The sequence below is a fragment of the Podarcis bocagei genome (genome assembly GCF_964188305.1).
Source record: "Podarcis bocagei genome assembly, chromosome: 1".
Lineage (NCBI taxonomy): Eukaryota > Metazoa > Chordata > Lepidosauria > Squamata > Lacertidae > Podarcis > Podarcis bocagei.
Genome location: NC_138125.1, coordinates 89,022,388 through 89,045,037, shown reverse-complemented (window position 1 = coordinate 89,045,037; position 22,650 = coordinate 89,022,388). Strand labels below are relative to the sequence as shown.

General features: G+C 42.8%; 1 protein-coding gene across 2 annotated transcripts; it reads right to left on the bottom strand.

Annotated features, from left to right (window-relative positions):
* Positions 1-1,700: 1,700 nt before the first annotated feature.
* Positions 1,701-22,648, bottom strand: RNF25 (ring finger protein 25). 2 transcript variants are annotated; one of them, XM_081201523.1, is made up of 10 exons: positions 22,540-22,648; positions 14,475-14,549; positions 13,948-14,050; positions 13,788-13,855; positions 12,954-13,023; positions 12,781-12,852; positions 6,220-6,360; positions 5,217-5,306; positions 4,400-4,534; positions 1,701-4,058 (listed from the first exon to the last, which is right to left on the bottom strand). In XM_081201523.1, the coding sequence occupies exons 1-10, from the start codon at positions 22,587-22,589 to the stop codon at positions 3,318-3,320; spliced, it is 1,545 nt and encodes a 514-aa protein (XP_081057649.1). In that variant the 5' UTR covers positions 22,590-22,648; the 3' UTR covers positions 1,701-3,317. The 2 variants fall into 2 exon arrangements, with proteins under 2 accessions (XP_081057649.1, XP_081057650.1); XM_081201524.1 differs by lacking the exon at positions 22,540-22,648 and adding an exon at positions 21,981-22,108.
* Between the last annotated feature and the right edge of the window lie 2 nt (positions 22,649-22,650).

The window sequence follows — 22,650 nt, the reverse complement described above, 5'->3', positions numbered from 1 at the left end:
GAAGCCTGCGCGCGCTGATCCCAGCACGTGCAGGCTTCGCGGATCTCTCCCCAAGCAGCGGGAACGTTCCCACTGCTTGGGGAGAGTTGCCGGCATCCCGAAGCCTGCAAGCGCTGATCCCAGCACGTGCAGGCTTCGCGGATCTCTCCCCAAGCAGCGGGAACGTTCCCACTGCTTGGGGAGAGTTGCAGGCATCCCGAAGCCTGCAAGCGCTGATCCCAGCACGTGCAGGCTTCGCGGATCTCTCCCCAAGCAGCGGGAACGTTCCCACTGCTTGGGGAGAGTTGCCGGCATCCCGAAGCCTGCAAGCGCTGATCCCAGCACGTGCAGGCTTCGCGGATCTCTCCCCAAGCAGCGGGAACGTTCCCACTGCTTGGGGAGAGTTGCAGGCATCCCGAAGCCTGCAAGCGCTGATCCCAGCACGTGCAGGCTTCGCGGATCTCTCCCCAAGCAGCGGGAACGTTCCCACTGCTTGGGGAGAGTTGCAGGCATCCCGAAGCCTGAAAGCGCTGATCCCAGCACGTGCAGGCTTCGCGGATCTCTCCCCAAGCAGCGGGAACGTTCCCACTGCTTGGGGAGAGTTGCAGGCATCCCGAAGCCTGCGCGCGCTGATCCCAGCACGCGCAGGCTTCGCGGATCTCTCCCCAAGCAGCGGGAACGTTCCCACTGCTTGGGGAGAGTTGCAGGCATCCCGAAGCCTGCGCGCGCTGATCCCAGCACGTGCAGGCTTCGCGGATCTCTCCCCAAGCAGCGGGAACGTTCCCACTGCTTGGGGAGAGTTGCCGGCATCCCGAAGCCTGCAAGCGCTGATCCCAGCGCCTGCAGGCTTCGCGGATCTCTCCGCAAGCAGCGGGAACGTTCCCGCTGCTTGGGGAGAGTTGCAGGCATCCCGAAGCCTGCCCGCGCTGATCCCAGCACGTGCAGGCTTCGCGGATCTCTCCCCAAGCAGCGGGAATGTTCCCACTGCTTGGGGAGAGTTGCAGGCATCCCGAAGCCTGCAAGCGCTGATCCCAGCACGTGCAGGCTTCGCGGATCTCTCCCCAAGCAGCGGGAACGTTCCCACTGCTTGGGGAGAGTTGCAGGCATCCCGAAGCCTGCGCGCGCTGATCCCAGCACGCGCAGGCTTCGCGGATCTCTCCCCAAGCAGCGGGAACGTTCCCACTGCTTGGGGAGAGTTGCAGGCATCCCGAAGCCTGCGCGCGCTGATCCCAGCACGCGCAGGCTTCGCGGATCTCTCCCCAAGCAGCGGGAACGTTCCCACTGCTTGGGGAGAGTTGCAGGCATCCCGAAGCCTGCCCGCGCTGATCCCAGCACGTGCAGGCTTCGCGGATCTCTCCCCAAGCAGCGGGAACGTTCCCACTGCTTGGGGAGAGTTGCAGGCATCCCGAAGCCTGCAAGCGCTGATCCCAGCACGTGCAGGCTTCGCGGATCTCTCCTCAAGCAGCGGGAACCACCGCTGGGCTCCCACGGCTTGCAGAGAGCTGCCTGTTTGGGGGCTGGGGTCGGGGGAAGCTCGGGCTGCCCCAGCCCCGCGCCTGGGGGGGAAATAATTTTTTCCCTTTATTTCCCCCCAAAAAAACTAGGTGCGTCTTATGGGCCGGAGCGTCTTATGGGGCGCAAAATATGGTAATATTGTTGAATGGTCTCATCACATGCAGCACAGCAGCAGCTATGTTCTTTATCCACGAAAAAGTCATAGATTGGTTTACTCAAATTGCTTTTAATACTCCTGTTTTGCATCACATCACCACAAATTCCACCTCACCACAGTGCAGGGAGGTAAATCAATCTCACATCAATCCTTTTAATAGGCAGAACTGCTCAAACTGGTATATGTGCATGCATGCAAATGAGTAATGACATGCTTTAGCCTCTAGCATGAACTGGTTTAAAATCAGTCACATTTCTATTGTAAGGTCATTTTGGCCACTGTGCTCTGTAAAGTTGTCACACATCTACAATGTTACTGTGGCTAAGCAGAAAAGGAAAATTATGAAGTCTGGCAAAGCTTCACTTGGGGAGGGGTGGGGGGACATTTTGCAGACATATAAGGAATTTAAGCAGCTTGGGAACTTTCACACAGCCTAGGGTAAAATTTGTTGTGGGGGGAGGAAGGCCATAAATATGTGAAAAAATAGAAATACAAGTGGAGGAAAGTCTGCTCAAAATGTTTGCATAGTGGCCACATGTACTCCATATTGCTACAGACTCCTCCTCTGAGCAGAAATACCCATAAAGACAAGGCTGCATTTTGCTGAAGGAGATGACAGGGACTGTGTAGCCTAAAAATAGGTAGGTACATTGGTATTACCCTCCCAAATGGAGAGTAGAGCTGTTCTTGAATGGTGTGTGGGTGAATGCACATACACACAGCCATAAGGTTAGGAGGGGAAAGACAGTTGAGCATGAGAGATTTCTCACCCCAACAAAACCAAATTTAGCTAGAATCAAAGATGATAAGATCTAAAACATAAGTCACGTGAACTCTGGACAGGATTGCAGTTAGTAAACCATTGCAGGATATTACATTTGTGAAAATAGGCAAAGACAAGAGCCTTGGTGTACCTGGAGCTGAAGCCTTTGTTGCCAATACTAGCTCCAAATCCAACTACTGGGTGAGTAAGGAGTTGGACTTCTTATAATTTAAAGGCCCTTTAGAATAGGCATGTTTGATGTTTGCACTTCAAGGTCAATCACTACTGAACATTAGCCAATTACAATGAGGCAGTGGGAGACCCCAACATTCAGTCTGGCCACAGTTGGGGGGGCTTAAAGAACCCTCTGTGGTCAACAGCTGCCAAGTCAATGTTGATTCAAGTCCACTCTTTTCACATATGCCAATACCATCAATAAGGCATGTCTAAAAATATTGACACTATTAATGGCAAGTCCTCTCCATAGTTCTGGACAGTAAACAAGGAGACCTGTACTCCCTTATAGTCCTTCTATTTTTAGCACCTATTTTAGAACAGGGTTACTTAATAGTTATTTTTCAAGCTTGGCTTTTAGTTCAGTGATTCAGCCTCAAACAGTCCTCTACACAGCGCCGATTCACTGTAAGAGCCTACAGTTTACCCATGGGCAATAGCATTTGGCTACCATTTATTATTCAGTTATTTACTACAGTCCACAGACAGTAATTCTGATCTCTGAGGACAATATACCCCTACTCTGCAAGACATAAACCGCCCATGGCCGAGAGGAGAATTTCAAGACAGATCTGCTTTTCCTTACAATCCAGGCCAATGGTTGACAGCACAACAAAATCACCTGTGTTCACCCCTAGAAAAAGCCCCTCAAGCCTCAACTCCTGCCTGCTAGGAGCCATCCTCAGTCTCTTGGCTCTGCAGCTCTCTCCTTGAGTTCAATGTGGTGTGTCCTCGGCCTCTTGGCACTTTAATATAAGATCCATGTTCTCTGCCCTTGGTCTTTTCCCACTGCCTACAATCCTGCATCCCACGGCGACCCTGCCACTTGGCCGACCCCCTGAGCTCATTATGGCTAACCTCCAAGTTTACTTCCTCACTGTCATGGGCTTGACTTTTCTGCTCCTGCGTCCATTTCCCCACAACATTTTTCTCCTCTCTCAAATACATTCCCTCTTTGGTTGGCGAGATTCCTCTGGTGCGCAGCTCTTTTTTCTCCACCAGTGAAGACACTTGGTCTCTGCTGCAAGATTTTGAGAAGTCTTGATTGTACCTCCCACAGCTTCGCTGTCCCCTCTCCTTTCTCCAGTTGGGTCTTCTACTGAAGGTTCTGGATTTCCCCTCAACAGTGAGAAGACAATGAGTTTCTGCTGGTGTCTCCAGTGACTTGTAGCGCAGCTGCCAGCCAGGGCCTTGTATAGATGGTTTCTCCTCTCGAGTCCTCTCTCTCTTGCTATGGAAATGCAAAGGGACAGAAGGTCTCTCTGGTTTTTCAGGTTCATTCCTCACTGGAACAGCAGCCTCTGCAGTTCCTTGGGTATGTTCTGAGCCGACTGATGGCCTCAGTTCCTTGTCAGTATCCAGAACATTTTCTGAGATGGCTACTTGTTCATGTTCAGTGGTATCTGGGGGCTAAAAAGAATAGAAACCAAAATGAAGGGCAGAAAATGCATAAACCCAGCAGGCTTGATTCTCAGTCTGAGTGGCAAAGATCCCACAGGAATTAATATATTGATGTCACCCCATCTGTCTTCCCCAGGCTTTGCTGCTTAAATCTTTCCCTATAGTAACTTGCAAAATTGCCAGCAACAAGAGTCATCAGCACTTTAAAAGAATTGCCTAGGATGCAAATATCAAAGCTCTCTCTTGTGCTACAAGACAGGATGTCCCAGCAAGTAAAAATTGCTACCTCCATTGTTTCATTCTTTCCCTATCACCATTATCCTCTTTGTACTCCTGCTGCCTGCACTAACCTTTTGCAGGCTGATGAAGTAGCGATTTCTTTCTGCTTCAGGGTCAATGATGCCTCCTTTCTCCTGCTGCTTCTTATAGATCAGGCGCAGTTGTTCTCTGTGCTGCAGTGTCTGTGTGTCAGGTTGGTACACCTCCTGAGGAAAGAGGCATGTAATTGGATGACTGGCCCAAACAGAGCCTTCTGGGTCTCTCAACCCTCCAGATCTGATGGGCAAAGGGGCTGCCGGGGGGCAGGCAGAGAAAAAGACTGGGGGGGGAAATGCAGCCTCCCACCTCCTTACACAGGCAAGAGCATCTCATTAGCAAAACTCCAGTCACAGCATGCTCCTCCCAGAGGATTCTTAGTTAGAACCTAAGCTGTTTTTTCTAAACACAACTAAATGTACCACCTATTGTGTAACGGGGAAGCAAAGAGACGGGTTGACTATATCTGTTGTTTCACTCTGTTAATACTTTTTGCCTAAATGAAGAAGGGGTGTGAAACTAGCCTGCTATACAAACAATAAAATTCCTATGTGGCCCCTGAAAGGTTGAATAGAAAGGAAGACAGCTCCCTGGCTGAAAATAATTTCCTCTCCCTGGTGTAGAAGTAAAAATTGGCAAGAATGTTAGAACTCATAGCCACCTGCAGACGTACAGAGCACCAGGTATATGATTATTTGGAAATAACACTTAACAGAGCTCATTTGGAGAAATGGGGTTGCCCAACAGGTCCAATAAGTGAGAGAGATTAGTGAAGCAAGAGGCTGCCTGCCTGGTGCATCTTTTAAAGAGCAGCAAGTCCATGTGAAAGGTCTGTTTTGAAAGTTTCCTTACCATTGGCTGCTGTGGAGGTGGTGCTGCTTGCAATGTTGCAAGATCATAAACCAGAGGCTCCCTGCACACAGGGCACTGCACTTCAAATTCCTGTACACAAGGTAATAACAACAAAATTCGGCCTTGGTTAGTCTAGTCATGGGATATACAGCTACTGTTCTCATACTCCGCCAGTGTGTCTTAAGAGAGTAATATTTTCCTGATAAACTGCTACTCATCCTGGGGAGCTCTAGCACTCAACAACAGTGTTATTGGCAGAAGAGTGCTGTGCAGTTTTGACTACAAGGATCACGGGGCAGCCTGGATTCTGAGCTCATCATCCAAGCCTCCTGGGAACTTAGTTAACTTCATTCTATAAACATCCATCAGTAAAGTGTTCTCTTTTATAAGATGCTACTGGGCCTTCCTAATGCAATCACAACTTGCATCAAAGCTAGTGCAAAAATTATCTCAGAGTGAAGATTCACCACTAGCAACCCTGCCCTCAGAACTGTTCTATTGTTTGGGAGTGGAGGAAGATAACTTTTGTTTCTTCGCAAAGCTTTTTTGTGTATGTTGAAGTCCATTCACAATCTTTTCCACCAAGAAACACACCAACACAGGTGTTCAATGAGATATAATGTGAGTTTACTTTTTGGTCACTTGCATTGCAGCTGCAAAGATTGTTTTTATCTACAGAACCCCAGTTCTTTAGTATTTGAAGCAAAGGAAGATATGTTGACCATCTCCTCTGGTCTTTAACTAGATTCCCAGACTTTACACATGACTTAACATTTTGTCCTCTGTAGACAAAATAACTTGCAAATGCGAAAGTATGCACAGCACTGAACCATGGAAAACCATTTCAACATTTATCTGGGAAAATCCTGTCCACAGCTCTCAACGCCATAACTAATAACCAAAATGAACTGGAAATGTTGATCCAGATTCAGAAGCCATTCCTGGAGGAAAAAGTTGGTGAAGTTCTAGAAGCAGCTGTGGGGTGCATGCAAGGAGCTATTACCTCTTTGGGCAGAGGTGCCAAAGGCTGTACTCTTTCTTTCCTCTCTGCACGGATCTCTTCCTCCATATGCTCTGTATAACTGGCAAGGCAACGTGAGTGAAAGTAGTGGTAGCATGGCGTCTTAGTGAAAGCTTCATTTTCCTGCACAGGGGAAGGCACAGATTCCTATTAATACAAATCAGCTACACTGTGCGTTTTCAGCATACATTGAAATAATAATTCCCATTCAATCCAATTTCAATTCAATTCATATGTAATATATGTGGATGCTGGCTCAGATTCAAACAATCACATTAACAGGGGCTTTTTGCACCCCATTCCCACTGTTGTTTTTTTTATATAAAATTTTTTATTGGTTTTACAAATTTTTAAACAACAAACAAACACTTAAAAGAACAAACATACATGTATAGTTTCATCACCTATTTTCATAAACCTCTTTTCTCGGACTTCCCCATACCCCCCCTTTCTGCATCCCAGTGTCCATAATTTTATAGCAACTCCCTATTGTTACTCTCCGCCTCTGTCATCGTAGTCCTCTCTATATTCTGACCTTGTATCACTGTATCCCTTTGTTTCTGAAAACCAGAGCACTTTAACATTCATTAAGTTTATAGTAGTCCTTAAGATAGCTTTTAAATTTTCTCCATTCTTCTTCCACCGTCTCTATTCGTTGATCGCGGATTCTGCCTGTCATCTCGGCCAATGTCATATAGTCCATCACTTTCATCTGCCATTCTTCCAGAGTGGGTAGATCTTGTGTCTTCCAATACTTCGCGATAAGTATTCTTGCTGCTGTTGTAGCGTACATAAAGAAAGTTCTATCCCTCTTTGACACCAATTGGCCGACAATGCCCAGGAGAAAGGCCTCTGGTTTTTTAGGAAAAGTACATTTAAGTACCTTTTTCATTTCATTATAGATCATTTCCCAGAAAGCCTTAATCTTCGGGCATGTCCACCAAAGGTGGTAGAAGGTACCTTCAGTCTCTTTACATTTCCAACATTTGTTATCGGGCAAATGATAAATTTTTGCCAGCTTGACTGGGGTCATGTACCACCTGTATACCATTTTCATAATATTTTCCTTTAAGGCATTACATGCCGTAAATTTGATACCGGTGTTCCATAACCATTCCCAGTCAGCTGACATAATGTTATGACCAACATCCTGTGCCCACTTAATCATAGCTGATTTGACTGTTTCGTCCTGTGTATTCCATTTCAGCAACAAGTTATACATTCTAGATAAATTCTTAGTACTGGGTTCTAACAATTCAGTTTCTAGTTTTGATTTTTCCATCTGGAAGCCAATTTTCCTATCCTGTTTGAAAAATTCCATTATTTGATGATATTGAAACCAATTTTGTACCTTATGTTTCAATTTCTCATGACTTTGTAATTTGAACTTATCTCCATCCTGTTCCAAAATTTCCCAATACTTCGGCCATCCGACCTCCATATTGAGTTTCTTCACTGCCTTGGCCTCCACTGGTGACACCCATCTAGGGGTTTTGTTTTCCAACAGATCTTTATATCTTATCCAAACATTGAACAATGCTTTTCTAACAATATGATTTTTAAAGGCACTATTGATTTTGTCATACCATAGATATGCATGCCAACCAAAAGCATTGTTGAAACCTTCCAGATCTAAGATGTCTGTGTTTTCGAGGAGCATCCATTCTTTCAGCCAGCAAAATGCTGCTGCCTCATAGTACAATTTCAAGTCCGGCAGGGCAAAACCCCCTCTTTCTTTAGCATCTGTCAATATTTTAAATTTGATTCTGGGCTTTTTGCCCTGCCAGACAAATTTCGAAATATCTTTCTGCCACCTCTTGAAACATTCCATCTTATCCAGAATCTGCAAGGTCTGGAACAAAAATAACATTCTAGGCAATACATTCATTTTAATCACTGCAATTCGGCCTAACATTGACAATTTCAAATTTGACCATATTTCTAGATCTTTTTTAATCTCTGACCAACATTTTTCATAGTTATCCTTGTACAAATTCACATTTTTGGATGTCAAATAAACCCCTAGGTATTTAACCTTCTTGACCACCATCAACCCTGTCTCCTCTTGGAATTCCTCTTTTTCCATATCTGTTAAGTTTTTTCCTAGAACTTTGGTTTTTTGTTTATTCAACTTAAATCCAGCCACCTGGCCAAACAGTTGGATTATTTCTAAGACCCTTTTCGTACTAGTGTTTGGCTCTTGCAAAGTCAATACTAGGTCGTCTGCAAATGCTCTTAACTTATACTGTTTAGCTCCGACCTGCACTCCCTTAACCTGCTGGTCATTTCTAATCATATTCAGCAACACCTCCAGAACTGAAATGAAGAGTAATGGGGAAATTGGGCACCCCTGTCGTGTTCCTTTTTCTATCTTAAGTTCCTCAGTTATTACATTATTTACAATCAACTTAGCTTTTTGTTCAGAGTATACTGCCGCCATACCATTCTCAAAACCTTGGCCTACCCCCATCCCATGAAGATTCTTTATCATAAAACTCCAAGAAATATTGTCAAAGGCTTTCTCCGCGTCCACAAAAATCAATACTGCTTTAGTGTTTATATTCACCTCTAGCTTTTCCAAAATATCTATTATATTCCTTACATTGTCTGCTAGGTGTCTTTTTGGGAGAAAGCCTGCTTGGTCCTTATGAATCTTCTCCATCAGCACTTTTTAAAATCTTTTTGCCAGAATGTCTGCAAAAATTTTGTAATCCACATTAAGTAGTGATATTGGGCGGTAGTTCTTCAATTGGGTCTTTTCAGTCTCTGTCTTTGGTATGAGTGAAATATATGCTTCTTTCCACGATTCAGGTGCCTTTTTTCCCTCAAGGATCTCATTGCAAACTTCTTTTAGTGGTTGAATCAACCATTCCTTCAGCGATTTGTAGTATCTAGAAGTCAGTCCATCTGGTCCTGGAGATTTGCCCAGTTGCATATTCTGAATGGCAGCCTCTATCTCTTGTTCTGTTATTCTCTGGTTCAGATCCATCTTACTTTGATGAGAGATTTTTTGTAATCCATATTTATCAAGGAATTTATCTATATCTTCTTCGTTTCGCGGGCCTTGAGTATAAAGTTTTTTGAAATAACTCAAAAAGCAATTTCTGATTTCATTGGGTTTAGATATGTTTTTCCCATCCACTTCTAGGCTTGTAACTGTATTTAATTTCTGCCTTTTCTTCAGTTGCCATGCCAGAAGTTTGCCACATTTATTTGCTGATTCGAATGTCTTTTGTTTCATTTGCTTTATCTTCCATTCAATCTCTTGGTTCATCAATTCCATATATTGTGTTTGATATAACTTAATCTCTCTTAAAATCTCCTGGGACTTTGGTTTTGTTCTTAATTTTTTCTCTCCTTCCTTTATCTTTTCCAAAATCTTTTCTTTTTTCTCATTTTGTTTTTTCCTCTTTATTGAGTTTTGTTGAATCAAAAAGCCTCGCATCACCGCTTTACTTGCGTCCCAGATCACTCTTTTCTCCACATCGGCCCTCAAATTTATTTCAAAATAGTCTTTTAAAGTTTTTTGGGCCTTCATAAGGATCTCCTTATCTCAAAAGAGGGTGTCATTCATTCTCCATCTAAATTGACCAGTTGTTGTAAGTTTCATCTCCATCTTCACGGCGTTATGGTCGGAGCAAGTTTTTGGGCAGATTTCCACCTTCTTAATCAATGGAGCCATACCACTAGTAATCCAAATTTGGTCGATTCTGGTCCAGGTCATCATTGCTTGGGAGAAAAAGGTTCCCTCTCTCTCCAGAGGGTTCCTTGTTCTCCATATATCTATCAAGTCAATGTTTTCCGTCATTTCAAAAAAAGTCCTAGGAAGTCTCCCTTCCTTAGTAACTGTTAGTCTTTGTGCCTTGTCCATGTTAGTGGAGACCACACCGTTCATGTCTCCCATGATTATCATATTATAATCCAAATAGTCCGTCAGGGTTTCATGAAGTCTCTTAAAGAAGTCAGATTTGCCTTCATTTGGTGCATAGATTCCAACAACTAAAAGTTTTTCTCCTTGTACTTGTATCTCTACTGCCAGATATCTCCCTTGTTCATCTTTAAACATCATTTTTGGAGTCCATTTCTCTTTCACATATATCACAACTCCTCTTTTTTTTACTTTATCTGATGAGATAAATTCTTGTCCTAGTCTTTTATTTGTAAGTAATCTCCTGTGAGCTCTGGTTATGTGGGTTTCTTGTAGACATATCAAATCCAGTTGTTCTCTGTTCAAAATGTGAAATACTTGTCTTCTCCTCAAAGGCCCATTGAGCCCATTACAATTCCAGCTAAGGAATTGCAACGCCATCTTGTTATTTTTCTGAGACTCCTCCAACAGCTCCAAGTTGTTGCTCTTCTTCTGATGGTGGTGGTTTTTGTCCAAGCGAAAGATTCAAAATATCTAATACTCTCCTTTGTTCTGCAATTGGGTTTACAGTCCCCTTCTGCAGGTCCTCCTGGTATCTTCCCAAAAATTTGTCTTTGTCTTGAATTGTCTTTATTTTGACCTTCTTTCCGTTGTAATCAAAAGACAGCCCTTGTGGGAATTCCCACCTGAAGCGGATGGAGTTTTTCTTTAACAGAAGAGCTAAGTCCTTGTAGAAGTTTCTTAAATCCAAAATATATTTTGGGATGTCTTTGAAGATCTGTACGGCTGAGTTTCCAATTTGCAAGGCCTTTTCAAAATGTAGTCCTAATATTTTGTCTCTTTCCTCCTTAGATCTAAATGTAATCAGGCAGTCTCTCGGGGTCTTTCTGTCCTGCTTTTTACCCAGTCTAAAAGCTGTTGTAATTTTAAATTCGTCTTCCTCCAGATCCCAGCAGTCAACAAACTCCCGTGTCAGGTATTCCACAAGGTTGTCTCTTTCATTCTCTGGGATCAGTCTTAATTTCAAATTTCTCTCTTTTCTCTGTAATTCCCACAAGGCCAGAGTTGCGTCATGCTCATAAACCTTCTTAGCAATCGGCTCTAAATTCTCTTGTGTCTCTCCAGCAATAGCTTTCGCTTCTTCAGCAATTTTACGCGTGGTAGAGTTTTCCTCTACCAATTTATTTATAGATTCTGTATTCTGGTTTAGTCTTACTGATATTTCTGTTAATTTTTGTGTATTTTCTGAAGTCTGTTTTGTCAGAGACTCCAGAGATTGGTTTATTTTAAGCAGGGCTTCTGTCACAGCTTCCATAGAAACAGCTGTCCCTTTTTCTTGTCCTGCTGTTCCTGCAAATCCGGCAGTTACGCCTGAGATTGAGCCTCTTTTCTTTGTCTGTTGCTGCTGCAGCTGTTGTTGTTGTTGTTGCTTGGTCTTGGCTCTTGTGACTATCTCTTCTTGTGAGCCACTCATGTCAAGGTCGTTTCCCACGGGAGCTGTTCCCCGTTGGAAAATTCCACTGTCTTAGGCCGTGCCAACCTTTACCTTACCCTCTAGGGGGAGCAAATCAAAATGGCCAAAATTGAGATGTCCAAATACAGAGACAAAGGAGAATATCCAAAGATGTAGAGAAATTGACACAGTTAAAACAAATATAGCTGGGAGCTTATAGCTACAGATTGCCACTGTTTTCCAATAGATACTGTTTCATCTTAGTCTGATGTACTGTAGCCAAACAATATATAGACTTTGTATCTCAGTGTAACTTTTACAGGAAAAAGTCAGTTCAGTGTCCTATTGTCCTAAAAGGCAGACCGTTTCATGCTCTTAAATGACTGAGGCAGCGGAGGATTTTCCTTCTAGATAGATCATGCAGTTATCAAAGTCTCTTTCACCTCCCCTCTGCCCTGCTGGCTAGAGGGGAGATCTAAGGTCCAAATGTCCGGTTTGATTAATTAAAAAGAAAGTTTTAACGGATGCAGATTTAAAGTTCCGTTGCTTTCGCTTTCATGCAGTCGGGGGGAGGCAGACTTCCTTGATTTTAACCTCCCCGCTTTCAGCCCAATTTTTAAACTTTAAAGGGTCCCAATTCTTTTCTGCTCTTACTCACGGGAATTCAGTCCAAATTTTCTTTTCAGGAAGGAATCGGCGCTCTCCGCTTATGGCGACGCGGCTTCACTCCGCAGGCTGGGTAGCGACTCTCAGCACCGCGCTCACTCCCGATGCCGCTCCGGAGCCTTTAAAAAGGCTCTTTCACAGTACCGGGGGGTGCAAAGGTGCCCACCGAATCTCCTTGTTCTCAGGCTTCAGCGCCTGAGATTTTAGGGGTCCCCCGCTCGCCGTAGCGGGCAAGACCCGAACTTGCGGAGCAGTCCTTCTCCGGAGCTCGGAGGTAGGACCGCCATTAAGCGCTGGCACCGACCGGAAGTCCCCCCATTCCCACTGTTACTCCCCTTCCCACTGTGGGGAGACATGCACACACTTTTGCAGAACAGAATGCAACACAGCACTAAGGAAGGGATCTAGAGACATCCCAACAAGTTCCCATTCCCTCTTCCTTCCTTTCTGAGTGAGTCCCAGCTTCACCTCATTCTTCCACCTCCTTATATTAGTGCTTTTATTCCCTATGGCTTGCCACAAATGAAAACAAGATGCCAATCCAGCATGCCCTTACCTGAAAGCCATACAGGCAAATCACACACTGCCCATGAGGGATGTTGTTGTCTGTAAGGATTTCCTTTCCCTTCTGTGAAGACAGAGAGGGTCAGTTTGTCATTTCACACAATAAAGGCGCAACAGCCCAAGCCATAGGTCTGGACAGCCTGCCTCCCCTTTCTATTCTCTTACCTCTATTAGCTCATATAACATAGCTGTACCCAGCTGGGCCTCAGCAGTACATTGTAGTGTCTGGGAAATCCTAAAATGGAGGCAAAAAAGGGGGCAGGGTAAGGAGAAAGGCTAGACTGGATGTCCAGGGAAGAGAGATGGCAAGAACTGGAGTGGTTAAATCAGCCACTTGCAATAGCAATCTCAACAGCAATACAGGATGGGTTCCAGCCTCTCACCCAGTATCTCATCTGACATAGTAGCTACTTCAGTACAAATTAGAAGGAAGTGGTACCAGACTGAAATTGAAAAAGCAGCTTGAAGCCCTTCTAGGGGAAGGGAAAGCATGGAAGGGAAAGCAGGTTCTAGTAAGCCATGTGTAAAGAGCAACAGAAGCTGGGACTTTGTTTTGGATGAAGATGCTGCATTTCTGATACAGTAATGTACCAAGATGCATTGCCTCTCATCTCTTAATTTTGTCCACCTATCAATAACTTTTAAGGGAAAGATCTCCTTTAACATGTATTCCCCCAATGCCAATTTTACACACAAACACCATAATTAATTTATATGTACCCAAACATGTTGCATACATGATTAGAACTTCCAGTCTTGTTTGTAACCTCATTCCCCATGCTCCCAGTGTTAGTAACATAGCAACAGCCTTCACAGCACAGCTCTAAATTAAGAGAACAGCTGCATAATATATATTCCACATAAGATCATTGGGCAGGTGGAACACAATATAAAGAAGCTCCCATCTCCCCACACTTTCCATTAAAAGTGTGACAGACTGAAACAAAGAAAACCTTACTTCTTGCACTGAACTGGAAAGAGTTTGCATAATACACTTACTTTTGGATTTGCTCATCTGACAGCCCTCGAGGATTCTGGATGGCTATCTTTGGCACTTCATTTGGATACTAATAAGAAACAAAGCCAAGTCAAAATGAGTAGTACAGCCATGCTAAAGTGCTACATAGCATAATAGTCACTCAGGCATACAAGGCTTTACCTGAAGAGGCACGGATAGCACCAAGGTTAAGCAGACATACTGAGACTCCTGGTCCTCTGCAGTTGCTGGATGAAGGGTGATAGATATTTCCCACGGCACAGACCTAGGGTTGAAGAGAGGCTCAAGTGAGAGTCTAGTGTCAAATGAAAGGAAGATGGAACAGGAGAGATAATGCAGGTGGGTTGTTATTCCTTCCTTTCTCAGGCTGAAAGGAGATTGAAGCAGGCATGATGCAGACCTTTCATTCTTCCCACCCCATATTCTTACAAAGATAACTATTTCAGAATGGTAGTATCAAATACAAGGAGGGGAAAAAAGAAGTGACTAATATTTTGGGAAATTAACAAACATGAATCAGGGGTTGCAATTCATTCCGAGTTTGTGCAGGACACTGTAGTCTAATCCAAAAACAGGATACAGTCTTCTAAACCAGGAATCAAGTTCCACAATGACATATGCAAGATCACAGGAGTGATCCATACCATAAAACAAAGAACCAGCAAAGGATCTGACAATGTTGCAATTACCTTCCATTTCCTTTAGACACATGTAGCTCATCCAAGTAGATGGACTCCAAGACTTCCACTTCTGAAGGCAGTGCCCTGAGTAAGAAAAAAATATATTAATATGATACATAAGGCTAATTTCCTCAGGTTTCTTCAGTCCATCATGTATGATGTTATGTGTGGGGCAGATAGAAATCAGGATTGAACTCCTATGCATTAGCTGATGCTCAGGAAGTTAAATTCAGCTCAGATCAAGCACACCAGCCTCTTCCTGCTGGAACTGGACTGGCACCTCCCAGTACGTACAGAGCAGGATAGAAACACATAGAGACACACACACACAACTCTTGCATGAGCTAATGCATAGGGAGTTCAATTCTCCCCCAGGGCCAACAATGACAGTAGGTTGGAACAGTCCATCTGTCAATCACCTGATATTGTTGTAAATAAAAATATGCCCTTTCCCCTTATGGGGTATCCAAGAGCCCATACAGAGTCCTTACATAGGTTCCCTATTGGTAGGAGAAAATAACAGAGGCCAACCAGAGAATATTGAGAAGCAAAGCAGCTAGTAAGCTTGATCTTTATTGATCTGTTGCAACAGGGTACCCCCCTCACACGCAGGAGAGGAAGAGGACCCAGAACAATAGCCTGCAAGGCCTTATAAAGACTTTTGAAATTCCCCTTCTCTAGATCAGGACCACCCCCAGAAACATTATGCATACATCACAGAAGGGGTGTAACCTAAGACCACCCCTCAGATACATCCCACCTACATCACAGAAATTTAAATGTTGTTTTTCTCTTCTCCTTGTTTATCTCCTGTCTAGCAGGTTACTTGATTGGATTTTCTGGGGAGCCTGGCCATTCTTTTGTAATGCTAAAATACTTATTTCCTGGGCCAGGTCACAGGCTCACACCTTATTCAAACACAGATTAAAGAAAGAGACAATGGGGAGGCTTTTCCATTTTTAACCTTGCAGAGAAAGGATTTGGTCAGTTTAGGAATCAAAATGGTTCCACGTTGGCCTTCCTGTACTGATCTATGTATGTGCAGTTATGAACATTACTATATATCTAAAACCATAAAATTCCTATCACAATTTAAATTGTGATAGGAATTTTATGGTTTTAGATATATAGTAATGTTCATAACTGCACATACATAGATCAGTACAGGAAGGCCAACGTGGAACCATTTTGATTCCTAAACTGACCAAATCCTTTCTCTGCAAGGTTAAAAATGGAAAAGCCTCCCCATTGTCTCTTTCTTTAATCTGTGTTTGAATAAGGTGTGAGCCTGTGACCTGGCCCAGGAAATAAGTATTTTAGCATTACAAAAGAATGGCCAGGCTCCCCAGAAAATCCAATCAAGTAACCTGCTAGACAGGAGATAAACAAGGAGAAGAGAAAAACAACATTTAAATTTCTGTGATGTAGGTGGGATGTATCTGAGGGGTGGTCTTAGGTTACACCCCTTCTGTGATGTATGCATAATGTTTCTGGGGGTGGTCCTGATCTAGAGAAGGGGAATTTCAAAAGTCTTTATAAGGCCTTGCAGGCTATTGTTCTGGGTCCTCTTCCTCTCCTGCGTGTGAGGGGGGTACCCTGTTGCAACAGATCAATAAAGATCAAGCTTACTAGCTGCTTTGCTTCTCAATATTCTCTGGTTGGCCTCTGTTATTTTCTCCTACCAATAGGGAACCTATGTAAGGACTCTGTATGGGCTCTTGGATACCCCATAAGGGGAAAGGGCATATTTTTATTTACAACAGATGGCGACCACGCACGAAGGGACTTTTGGTTACCCAGATTCTGGAAACGAGGAAGGACTGGTTATCCAGCGCGCACCAGGCAGTTTGCCAGGAGGAATAACCAGTCTTCCATCGGTCCCAGGGTCTGGCAATAACTTGGAGTTCAGCGAGGCTAACCAGGGGAAGCAAAGCTTGATCAGGCCGGCCTTAAACAACCAGTCAAGACATCGTGGGATCACCAGGAACAGCGCATGCGGAAGTGAGTATTAAGTAGGAAACACGGGTAGTGGGTTGGGGTCTCTAAACCACAGCAACCAAAATTCTTTAATTCTTCCTTTTCCCTTCAAATCTAAAATTTCTACTTTTTAAAAGAAATGCCTTCTCCTCCTTTCTGTCCCCTCAATCTCAACACCAGCCCTAGCCCTTCGGAGTATGCCCAGGCAAAAGTTGTGTGTGACTTCTTTCATTTCCCTTCTACAGTCTATATGCCGACCTATTCCTTCGGAGTTTTGCCCAGAAAAAGGTCGTGCTTTTTCTTCTGTACTGAAAACTATAATTCCCAGGTGCAGCCGCACCTCTGCCATGGCGATCTTTGTTAGAGATGACCTGTGAGCAGAGAAAGCAAGGGCACCTGATTCCTTTCCTTCTTTGTCATTTCTGAGTCCCAATCTGGCACTGCGCCATGCAAGCGTCCAGTAGGGAACTCTCAGGTTAGATTGTAAGAGGCAGGAGGTTGCTGTGGGCTCCCTGGCTGAGTAATGACCAAAGGGGGGGGGGTTGAGATCGCTGACCGCACTGTTAGCTTAGTAGCCAGGAAAGGCCAACAGCTGTACCAGCCTAGTAAGTCAGGCCAGACGAACGGCGGTGTGTCACAGTACAAATTCTCGGAGTTGTCCAAATTGAGTGTACTGTGGGTTATTTATTGTGTTTCCTGAAAAGTGGGGATAAAACCCCGGCTGCAGTATAAAAGTAAAAGCTAGCGCTATTAAAAATTCTTAAAATGGGTGCACCTCAATCAAAAGAAATGAACCCACAGACTCCTGATGGGAAAGAAGCCCAGTTGGTGCTTACTTCCCGCCTGGACTCTGACAGTCCCCTTCAATTTGTGTTTAAGAAACGTTTTTCCAGTGTTTAAATTGTACTTAGGCAACATCCAGCAGCTGCTTATCTTAAATGTACCATCTAAAATAAAAATGCAAGCTTGCTCCAAATTCTAAATCTAAGGAAGCCATGTTGAGCCTTATCAATCTTAAAGCAAGACAAAATGGAGAATGGAGTGTGCAAATGTTTGTTATTTGAGAGAGGCTCTAAAAGAGTTTTCCTCCCAAGTGGTAAAATCCTGTATACGTGCTACTTGTGTTCTGAAAAGGGGAATTACCCCACCTCCTTCCTCTAGTTTAAGTGAGGAGGGCGATTTAAGTCTAATGGTAAATGTTTTGTTGTAACTTTTGAGTTTGCAAGTACACCTGTGTTCCAGTCTAAGTTAACCTAATGTTTCTGCTGCAAAAGCCTAGTTGAGCCAACTGCTCTCTCAAGCTAAAATGCAGTGTATGTATTTCATTAAGCATATGCCTATGAAAGTATGGTGTTCCTTCTAAGAAAAATATCTGAGTCCAGTTTTAACTTTGATCTGGTTGGACAGAAGAGTTATTGTAAGGCTCCTGGTATCAGTCTCTATAAGACGTCCTGGCCTCTTTTCTTAGAAAATGCCCCCCCTTGTTTCATTCTGTCTCTTTCAGGGTTTTTTCCCCTTCTCCTTCTTATTCTGTGCCAGGTAAATTTACTCCCGAGTAAGCTTCCTTTAAAGGAAACTGCAAAGGGGGGGGGGCATAGATTAGGCTTACTATTCCTCTGCAAGTTCAGGAAAAATTGTTCACTTTTGTATTCCTTTTAAATCAAATCTATGGCTGTTTAAACTTTGCTTTATAAAAGATCCTCTCCCTATCTTAGGAAAAATGTTAACTTCAATCTTCTTTTAAAGATAATTTCTATAGGAATTTGCACTCTTTAGTCTAAGGAAGTAAACTCTCACTCAAACTAGCTTCAAGATCTGCTAAAAGGGTTGGGTACTTTTATTTTCTTTTTCCTTAGTACATGATAGGCGCATGGTTTGTGATAGGCGCATGGCTTGTGATCTCTTCCCCAGTTGTGTCTGTGTACATAAGTATGTGTGTGTTTCTGGTAGTACAAATCTTGCTATGAACCCTGTATTTTAGGGTTGGACTAGATGACCCCAGGGTCCCTTTCAACTCTCCCAATTTGTGGCTGTGTGGAAGACCATGTGTCTGCAAGCATTGGAGGGTAATTCTTAAATTCTGGTGTGGTAATGGAGTTGAAATTCAGCCTAGCTTTGCTTTTTAGTTTTAAAAGGTGAGAGGTAAAAGCCATGATGTTTTGAAGCACAACTGGTAATATCAAGCATTTGAGTGATTACAGTATTTATCATTTTGTCTACTATTTTTTTTAATCAAACTTAAAAGTCAATTCAAAGTTTAAGCACATACAAATGAATAATCAAGTACAATTAGCCTTGGCCATTCCTGTAAATTAAGGCGCAGAAAATAATAATATTAATAATAATAATAATAATTTTTTGTCTGCAAATGGTAAGGCTGAAATGACTGAGAATGTTAAAAAATCCTATGAATTCTAACTCTGGCCATTTTTACTCATAAATAAGAGAGCGGTTGATTGTTCCGCGAATGGCCAGAGGGATATTAGCCCTTTCCTGTACATAAAGGAAGCAGTCTCAGTTTGCTTGGGCTGAATGGTGAATACTTGAATTGCTGAGTTTCTCTTTTTTGTTTTAAAATCTAACCCTATTTTAAAAAACCACTCCTTACCTGGCCATTTTTACTCATAAATAAGAGAGCGGTTGATTGTTCCGCGAATGACCAGATAAAATGACCAATAATGATAGCCCTTTCCTGTACATAAAGGAAGCTTGGGCTGAAATTGCTAGCTTTGGTGAATACTTAAATTGCTGAGTTTCTCTTTTTTGTTGTTTTAAAATCTAACCCTATTTTTAAAATCTACTCCTTACCTTTCCCTTCCTTATTCTAATTGAGCCAAAAGATGCAACATTTTCAATTGTATAAAAGGTTTGCTGAGGCATGAACTCTGCACATGCACAGAGGCTAGATCAGCTTACAAAAGAGAGAGAGAAAGAGGAAGGGGGGAACTGTAAGGGGGGAGAGGAGGTTTCTTTCAAATGTAAAACTTGGAACCATTAAGGGAAATCATCCTTAATGTGTTTTGCTCCAGGAAGACAATAGTTAAGTACTGGACATGCCAAATTCTTTTCACAGGTAAATATCAAAGCACTCCCACTGTGAGTTCCTCTCTTGAGTAGTTTCTCCCCCCCCCAATGGGATTTAAATTTCATAAGTTTTTTTTTTGTGTGTGTGTGTGTGTGTGTATGTGTATATGCCTATGCATTTTAGGAACAGCATTTCCTGACAGACCTCTCACATGAAATAATTTTCCCTTTCAACAGGTGTGTATATGCCTATGCATTTTAGGAACAGCATTTCCTGACAGACCTCTCACATGAAATAATTTTCCCTTTTAACAGAGTGACCTTTCTTTTCTCCCACAGCACAAATGATAATGAAGGGATGCAAACAGTGATTTAAATACTCTATAAAAAGTAAATGCATTTGTTTTTCCTTTTGTCTTTCTTCACTTAAAGCCAAACAGTCACTTTCTTTCTGTTCAGCAAAACAAGTCTGAATCCCTGCTATATTGGTTGATTTCTTTCTCTTTGTGGCTTTGACATTTTTTTTAGGTTACAAATAATCTGTTTTCGTTTATTAAGTTCGTTTTATCAGTTCTTCCATTATATATATGAAATTAATCGAAGCACAACCAAACATTGTTTGCGGAATGGTATTTGTTTACCTTTTTTGCCTGAGCATTTCTTATTAATTCTGTCATTTTGGCTAGTGCAAGGTACCTGCACAACTTTAAATTGCCATTCATTTTTCTTGGTATTAACTCATTTCCCAGTATTAACATTACAGCTGATGATGTCACATCAAGAAACACTTTTATTTTCATTTGGGATGTTAGAATGCCAAAACAGATTACTTCAGGTTACTTCAGGTTGCTTATTAATTGTGTGTCTTAGCATTTATTTATTTTTGGTTCCTCATAGGTCATTTGTGTGTGTGTGTTTTACTTTGGGGACATGTTCATCACATGTTGAAAGTCAGTTTCATGAAGTTCTTTTATTGGATAGCACATGGTGAATTTTAAGTTTTCCCCATTGTTTTCCCTTTCCCCCCCCCAGTCCAGTAGTAATCTGTGTGCTTTTGATAATATCTTTGTACTATTTAATAATAGTTATTTTCTGAATCTGATGTCTTTGTGTCAAGTCCATTTTCATCTAACTGGTAATCTAATTTTTTGCTTTCTTTTTATTTTTTTTACCCTTGTATTTTTAACAGTTCTCTTTCTCTACATGTGGAGTAATTTTTTATTAAGTGAAAGAAAGCAAACAAACTTAGCAGATAATAACAGTAATTATATGGAAATGTGATAATAAATAATAATAAATAATACATTTTATTTATATCCTGCCCTCCCCAGCCGAAGCTGGGCTCAAGGCGGCTAACAACAATCAAAATAGTCCAATAATGATAATGAATAAAATGTTTAATCCACTAAAATTGTTATTATTTGCAGCTTCCCATGGAAACTGGAGGACATCCCTTTTGCCTTTTCCCCCTTCCTTGTCTAACTGTGTTTAAGTCTCCCCAAAACCCTGCCCCCTTACAGGATATCACTTCTACAGATGTGCAATGAAAAGCAGCAACAACCCCTCAACTCACAAGACCTGCAACACCAGAGTTTTCAAAGTGCCCACAGTTATCTCTTTCAAAGGCTATAGACTGACGGGGGGGGGGGGACCTGACAAAGGGGGGAGGAGTTGAATTGCAAGGACATTTTTTCACTTGAACCTCAAGCCTCTGCTCCAGGATTCAAAAGATACATACGTAAAAGATCACAATTGTGTCAAGATATGCAACAGATATTTAATTATTTTGTTTTCTATTATGTGTTATTATGTAAGAATGTTGAAATGTGTCTGACAGTGTGATTTCCACAAAGGGGGGCAATTTATTGTGTGTAACTGTTTTTATGTTTAATGTCTTATTGCTTACACACCAATGGAGAATTCTCATGCATTTTATACTTTCTAATAGCTCACACTATTGTGTAGTCCAATGTTTAGCTCAAATATGTCACCAAATGATTGACAGGTAGGTGGTCCTACACTTCTCAAAATTGGCCCATTGGGGTGGGAGAGATAAAGATCTAGCCCACCAGGGCAAAACTGCTTTAGAGTATCACCATGGCAGGCAAATCAGTGTTCAAGAAGAACAAATAACACATACATCACATTAGACGCCTACATTAATTTAAGTTTTGGGGGTCATGTAACCCATTTGTAAATGCTGACATCTTGTGGCAATCCAACATAATAACCTGAATTTTAAAAATGCCACTAAAACACTTAAGAGGATAGGCACTTGTGAAGGGGCACAAAGTCTAAACCAGCAGACCTTTGCTGCTGCCAGTGATAATGAAAACCACAAAAACATTTCTCTCTGGCTACTTCTCAGAATTTTACCTTACACACAATTCCCACAACAGTGGGTAGTTTACCATGCTTGAGAAAGGCTGTCACTTTCTTTCTGTTTTGATTCTGTGGCTGAAAAACAACACAGCTCCATACTGCAAAGGGCAGAAACACAGCTGTAATACTAACCGAGAGTGAGATTGTTGCATGGAGTATTTTTTCATAATATCCATAAGGAACCAGTGGCATAACAGCAGCTGACTGAGAAGAGATCTCAGTTGGCATATGCTTCTAGCCAGGTAACTGTGCGGTAAAGAGAAGGCATTTATTTCTCTATCTACAGTTTTTCATAAGGAGTTTGTAAAAAAAAAAAAAACAACCCTGCTAGAAGACCAAAGGGCGAGGAGGAACAGGATTGGCCCAGGGAGTGGATTTTGCACTTGGCTTGGATATAAGATTCATATCGCTGCTTGTTCGGCTACTGGGCGCTGCCTTTCTCTCTCAGCCCCCTACCCTCAGAAATAGCGGGGGGTTGTGACGAGACCCAGGAAGATGACGAACCACATCGTATATCTCGAACATTACATAAGAACAAGACGAACGAAGAAACAAAAAAATTCCTTCGTGAAGAGATGGCCTGGGCTACAGAAAACAGAGGAGGAAAGGGGGGGGGATACGCCAGGCATTTGCTCATCTGCCTTCCGCTGAGAGAGAAAGGAGGACACACAAGGCCGAACCGCTCCCTTACCAATCCGCAGCCAACTCCTCCTGCTCCTCGCTGTCGCCGGTCGCCGCCATCTTGACAGGCCCGGAAACTCAACCGCTTTGGAATGCTTGCCGGGTTCTCTTCCGGCGCTGA

Excerpts from the sequence above, each read along its gene's own strand:
- RNF25 (XM_081201523.1), bottom strand. The coding sequence starts at position 22,589 with ATGGCGGCGACCGGCGACAGCGAGGAGCAGGAGGAGTTGGCTGCGGAT. Across the intron at positions 6,361-12,780 it reads TTTGCCTGTATGGCTTTCAG|GAAAATGAAGCTTTCACTAA; the intron begins GTAAGGGCATGC and ends TCCCCTGTGCAG. Across the intron at positions 5,307-6,219 it reads TGGCACCTCTGCCCAAAGAG|GAATTTGAAGTGCAGTGCCC; the intron begins GTAATAGCTCCT and ends CCTTGTGTACAG.